The following is a 6,574-nucleotide window of genomic DNA, read 5'->3' on the forward strand; positions in this document are numbered from 1 at the left end:
GTAAGTCAGAGCAACAGCAGTGCTGCAGTCGAGAGGAATCATTCTCTCTCAACAAACAGGACTTCAGGTCAGCAGTACAACCAGTAAGTACAATTGATTATATATTGTTTTGCACTGTGTTTGATAGTGATGGTTCTAAAGGAATTAACAGGGAAGAGGGAATACTCACACAGGTACCAATGCCAAAAAGGTCTGCCATGCAGACATAGGCACTTCAAGACACAGTAGGTTATTTAGTTTCTATCGTGTGCTGGTGCTAAATGGGTTGACTGTGGGTGGACTGCCTGCATCTCTCGACACTCACATTGTCCGTTTCAACATGACTCGCATCTATTTTCATATTCTGTTTCATTTCAGCCTGTATTATTTCACACTTTCACTTTTGTTTTTAGACATGGCCGCAGCCAGCAGTCTCCTCTCTGAAGATCACTTTCTGTGCTCCATCTGCCTGGATGTGTTCGCTGAGCCAGTCACAGTACCGTGTGGGCACAACTTCTGCAAGAGCTGCATCACAGAACTCTGGGACGCTAACGGCCAGTGTAAATGTCCCATGTGTGATAAAAGCTTTGACAGGAGACCAGCGCTGTATGTCAACACTTTCGTATCTGAGATTGTTTCTCAGTTCAGGCTGTCAGTTCAAAATCAGAATAACAGCAGCTCAGAGGAGCATTATGTCAACACGGGAGATGTTCTGTGTGACCTCTGCGCCGAAACCAAACGGGACGCCCTGAAGTCCTGCCTGGTGTGTTTGGCCTCCTACTGTGAGACTCACCTGGAGCCTCATCGCAGAGTCGCAGGCCTGAGAAGACACAAGCTGATCGATCCTGTGGAGAACCTGGAAGGCCGGGTGTGTACGAAGCACGAGAGACCTCTGGAGATGTTCTGTAAAACTGACCAGATGTGCGTGTGTCAGTTCTGTACTGAGTCGGATCACAAGCTTCATCACATTGTTCCTCTGGAAGAAGAATATGGCGGGAGGATGGCTGAGCTGGGAGCGACAGAGGCTGAAGTTCGGCAGATGATCCAGGAGAGGCGACTGAAGATTGAGCAGATCGAGCAGTCAGTGAAGCTCAGCAGGGAAGATGCGGATAGACGGACAGCGGAGAGTGTTCAGGTCTTCACTGCTCTGATCCAGTCTGTTCAGAGGAGTCTGGCTGAGCGCATTGACACGATTCAAGAGGAGCAGAAAACTACAGAAGCGCAGGCTGAAGGCTTCGTCAGAGAGCTGGAAGAGGAAATCCTGAAGCTGACGAAGAGAAGCGCCGAGCTGCAGCAGCTCTCACGCAGCGGAGACCACCTCCAGTTCCTCCGAAGCTTCCCATCCTTGAACCCTGCTCCACCCACCAAGGACTGGACTGAGGTCAGAGTTCACCCATCACCTGAAAGACCTATAAGGAGAGCACTGGCTCAGCTGGAGGAGACACTCAGTAAAGAGACTGAGAGGCTGTGTGTTCACGCTGAGCTGAAGAGAGCCCAGCAGTACGCCGTGGATGTGACCCTGGATCCAGAAACGGCAAATCCCCATCTCATCCTGTCTGATGATGGGAAGCAAGTCAGTCACGGGGACGTGAGACGGAATCTCCCAGACAGCGAAACGAGATTCTCATGTTTGTCTGTTCTAGGAAAGCAGAGTTTCTCCTCAGGACGGTTTTACTATGAAGTTCAGGTTACAGGGAAGACTAACTGGATTTTAGGAGTGGCCAGGGAGTCTATCAGCAGAGCGGGCAACATCACATGGACCCCTGCCAATGGCTTCTGGTGTGTACGCCTGATGAATGAAACAGGGTATGAAGTTGCTGGATCGTCGGCTCACCTCTCTTTGAAGTCGAAGCCTCAGAAGGTGGGGGTGTTTGTGGATTACGAGGAGGGTCTGGTCTCGTTTTATGAAACAGATGCCTCGGCTCTCATCCACTCCTTCACTGGCTGTAACTTCACCGAGAAACTCTACCCATATTTCAGTCCCTGCCATAACTGCGATGGTAAAAACTCAAGCCCCCTCATCATTTGCTCCCTCGGTAACACCGAATAGGCTTTTTCGTGAAAAGAGTCACCGACATCTGACGTCACGAGGGCACGCAACGCTTTCCCAGCCAATCACGGCTGACCGGAACAGGTCAACGCCTTTCCGAGAAACACACAAGCGCTCACTGGCTGCACCTGATTGGACCCACGGGACATGTGCTCTGGGATTCGAAGAGCGAAATGTGTTTCTGAAGACATTTCAACTTACCGTGTAGGCGTGTGCAGTTAGTTCGAACTTCAACCTCACCGCTAGACACCACTAAAACCCTAAAACACTGGTCGTTTAACTTACGCCATGTCCCATTTTATTCAGATTCCGAAGAAAATCTGCAATAGGCTTCTCCACGTGACTGTTATTTCAGTGGGTTTTCCAACCTGCAAAAAATATAAGACCTGTAAAGGTGTTCTTGAAATGCATTTTGGAATGTAACGCCTTTCGATCCATTTCAGAATAGTGCACTGCTGGGCGTGCTCCACTGGGAGGCGCCAGAGAAGCAGTCAGCATCCTTCAGTGCAGCTTGTGTGGTTTCAGTGGTGCAGCGTTCAGGAGCTGCAGAACAACTGATGCTCTGATGAAACTTGTTTCCACTAAATTGCATGACATTTAAATAGTAGACAGTTTGTGAATGAAAAACACAGAAACCGTGACATAGAATAGAATAGAATTGACTGTAAAAAAAAAAAAGTATTACTGAAATATAATTCTATCAGTCTTACTATAAAGTTATTGACTGATTTTTTTAAAAATGTATTTTGATGAAATATGAGGGGGGCATGGCAAAATGTCATGAATACAGGAAAACAAATTGATTGATAGCTTTCCACAATAAAACTCGATTAACTTAAGTAATTCCATGATTATATATTGATACATTTTTATTATACTCATTTATTATAATTTACATGTTTTATTATTTATGATTATACGTTTTTTGGGTGTTTTTTACGCCACACTGGATTTGGGGAATTCACGTTCTTGAATTTTTTTTAAAAGCAGCCATGTTGCGTTTTACTTTTATATGTTATTTATTTATTTATCTATTTATTTGCTCGAAAAGCTGAATTGTTTTAACTGCTGACTGAATAAAGCCGACCGTTACTACCATTATTGGGGCCTGTTTTATGGTGATGTGACATTTTTCAGCAGGTAGTGTTTTTTCAAAGGTGCCGTTTGTAAGAAAAGTTTATTTTTTTCTCATTACCAACTTGTCAAAAAAGAAAAAAAAAAAAAAAACGGCGCTCTAGGATTGTAAGATGTGTCGGCGGCGGAGGTGTTTCGTGGGTGAGGGCAGCTAGTACAGCTAGCTCCTGCGAACACTGTGGGAGTCTGTACATTGAGCCTGCTACTTTCTTTCAGTTCAAGAAATTCCTTGCCTGTGACGTCACAGATAATGGTCTTAAATCTCAGCCTTGGATTTATTTTAATGTTTTGCTTCTATGCTTGAGAAGACAATCAAGTCACCTATATAAATTCTCTGTGTACGTTCACAAATTGTACATACAGTTTAATAGGGAAATACTGCAGCACTCCTAATCATAAAATGTAATATATTACTGCATTTACATTATAGTAGTCGACACTATCTTTTATGATGATTCCAGTTTCAGAAAAGTTGTTGTTTATAGTGCTGTGTCATACGTAAACTGGTTTAAGCAACCAGCTATCTGGGTTTAAGGTCATAGGTACTTAGCTGTGTGTGTGTGTGTGTGTGTGTGTGTGTGTGTGCACATGCACATGTGCAGAGAGAAAGGGAGTTTCAAGTATTGCTCCTCTTGATGACTCTTTGACGTTGATAAAGGGTTGTTTTTTTTTTTGCCGTGAGGAGCTGGCACTGAATGTATCAGAGCTAGTGGTGTGCGACGATTCACGTCATCACGATGTCAGAGTCCAAGTACAGGCTGTTGTGGAGTCGCTGAAAACTCACACACCACTCTGGCAGTATGTTACAGTCTGAAAGTCATGAAAGTTTCGTAGCAGAGAACTGGCGGGGCACAACATCTGCACTCGGAATGAAGATTGTACATCTAAAAAAAGGGATTTAGGAGAACTTTGACTGCCTCCCAGCACAAAGTGACCGGGCTATTATCTGCCGATGACCTGATCAATACAACTGATTCCATGTTTACTTCACCGGCACCTGACATTTTCAGGGCGGTACCCTATGTGTACTCAGGTCAAGGCAAACTTTAGTACATGGTGGCAATCGAATGACATTCAGCTGGTCCAGCACCATCAGGAAATGATGGATTCATGAATTACGGTGTTTATGTGACCGACTATGGAAATGTCCCAGCAATGCAGCTTTGTATGGGATCTAGAAGCACCATGGATATGAACAAAAATGGTTAAACTGAAGTTTCTTTGCCAAATTTAAAAAGACAAGAAGTCTTATCTTTTCAAATTGGGATTCGGTGACAATGATTGATTTATTCAGGTTAATCTGAGGGAGAATGAGATCACAGCAGAACAGTGTATGCAGGTTAGACACAACATTATCAGTCACATGAAAAACACCTAGAAATAAAGGCCAACATCCAGTAGAGTCAGATCCACTTACAGCTTTAAGATTTTAGTATCTACGATTTTATGGTTTTACTACTATTACCCTCCATGAATGACTTTCTCTTTGTTTTGTTTTTTTTTTTGGGGGGGGGGGGGGTTGTTACGTGCGGCATGCCTTATTGAATTATTTTTTTGATAAGCTTTATGATCTTCACTATATGAGCAGCATGACTCTATCTTGTGACTGTGCTTGGCACCATCAATGGGGGATGTTCGGAAATGTGTGCCACTGCACGTTTAACCACACCTAACAGCAATATCACGCCGTATTGAATGGCACTGTACTTCGCTGCTATGAGTACTGCAGGGTTCGGGTAAAAAAAAATAAATAAAAAGTAAGAAAAGAGAGAAAGAGAGAAATTTGAAAGGAAAGAAAGTAAAGGAGGAAAATATTCTAAATGCAGGGAACGTTGCACTTTGAACTTTTTCATTAATAATAAAGGATCTGATCTGAATTTTTACTTCACCGATGACATGAAATATTAAAACTTTACACGTCGCCATAGAGACATAGCAGTCCAGTCACCCAGGTCTAGTGTTACAGTAATAACTGGTGTGAGAAAAGGGCTGTGCCATGACAGGAGACTATGTGTGAAACTGCACGTATGCTGTGCACAGCTGGCAGACAGTGCAGGAGGAGGAGAGGCTCAGTCTATGTGTGTGTGTGTGTGTGTGTGTGTGTGTGTGTGTGTGTGTGTGTGTGTGTGTGTGTGTGTGTGTGTGGATGGATGGGTGGGCGCGTGTAAAAGAAAGAAAGACTGAGTGAAGGTGATACAACATTGTGTGCTGAAGGTTAGAGATAATTTCTACGTTTTAAGGGATCCTGTCAGAGTCCTAACACAGAAATGTGCAAGTCTGTCTGTCTGCGTGTGTGTGCGCGTTGTAGTGTGAGTGTATGCAGCTCAGGATATGGGTGTGTGTGCGTGTGTGTGGAGCATGGTGGGGAGTCACGTTTACCTTTGCTTTATGGAGACTGCAGATTGCGTGATGTCACTGCCCGCCGGACGGTTTTTCCACAGCCCAGTTGCGTCTGCTCTTTCGTTCAGACGTTTTAAAAGGACACGGTTTTGCTTCCATCAGCAATCCAGATCCAATTAAAAACCCCAAACCCATAATGACTGTGCTCTACTTTCAAGTGTTAAAATTAATTTCCTGCACAGTATTTAAATGCAGTCTGGTGATATTCTGCTTTTTTCTTTTTCACACCCCATGTGTAGATCTGGAGGTATGACGGCGGCCGATGCTTCTGTATCTTTTGCCAGATGGTGACAGGGTGGAAGAAATGTACTATAATTACATTATGTATGCTGTTCAAGTCCAACTAGGGATGAGAGTTGAAACTTAACTTGCAGCACATCGGCTGCATACTCTGTATTGGACCTGTATTAAACGGCATCATTCCTATTAAGTAAAACGTCAAATAAGTCTTCGCAAAACCATCTCGTCCTGCATATTTAATTTCTTCAACAGACTTGGTACGCAGCATATTTGGATGAGCCAAAAACAAAAAACAAAAAAAGTCATTTTTTGACGCAGCATACTGATGACCTGTCGTGAAAGTCTTGTGGGTATGGCCCACTTGACCTTGTATAACTCTTTCTTGCTAGTTAAAATTCAATTATTTATATTCGCACATACATACTTTTGCAGTTTGTTTAAATTTCATCCATCGCTGACACCGCAGTAAAACTCAACATTAAATGGCCATAATGCTTCTTCTTGTTCCCACATCGATTTACCTCAAACATTGCGCAGATCATTCTTGGTCAACACTGTTATCACATCATGTGCGTAGTTTCCAAGAATCATCTGCACTACGTCTGTCAACATTGTATCGTTTTGAATAAATATCTGTTGTGTCGATTCAAAAACGTTGCTAAGTATGATTCATACAAGAGTTTCGAAAATACCAGAATCTCTTTTTCAAAATCTTGTCTTTGTACTTTATTCGGTTGCGTATCGGATGAAAATGCTTTGCGGGTAGTTTCC

General features: G+C 43.4%; 1 protein-coding gene across 1 annotated transcript; it reads left to right on the forward strand.

The window, feature by feature from the left end:
- Nucleotides 1-17: 17 nt before the first annotated feature.
- LOC119032612 (E3 ubiquitin-protein ligase TRIM21-like) lies at nt 18-2,707 on the forward strand. The gene is made up of 2 exons (XM_037122025.1): nt 18-83; nt 393-2,707. The coding sequence occupies exon 2, from the start codon at nt 395-397 to the stop codon at nt 2,027-2,029; it is 1,635 nt and encodes a 544-aa protein (XP_036977920.1). The 5' UTR covers nt 18-83; nt 393-394; the 3' UTR covers nt 2,030-2,707.
- Nucleotides 2,708-6,574: the final 3,867 nt, after the last annotated feature.

The sequence above is a fragment of the Acanthopagrus latus genome, chromosome 14, assembly GCF_904848185.1.
Source record: "Acanthopagrus latus isolate v.2019 chromosome 14, fAcaLat1.1, whole genome shotgun sequence".
Lineage (NCBI taxonomy): Eukaryota > Metazoa > Chordata > Actinopteri > Spariformes > Sparidae > Acanthopagrus > Acanthopagrus latus.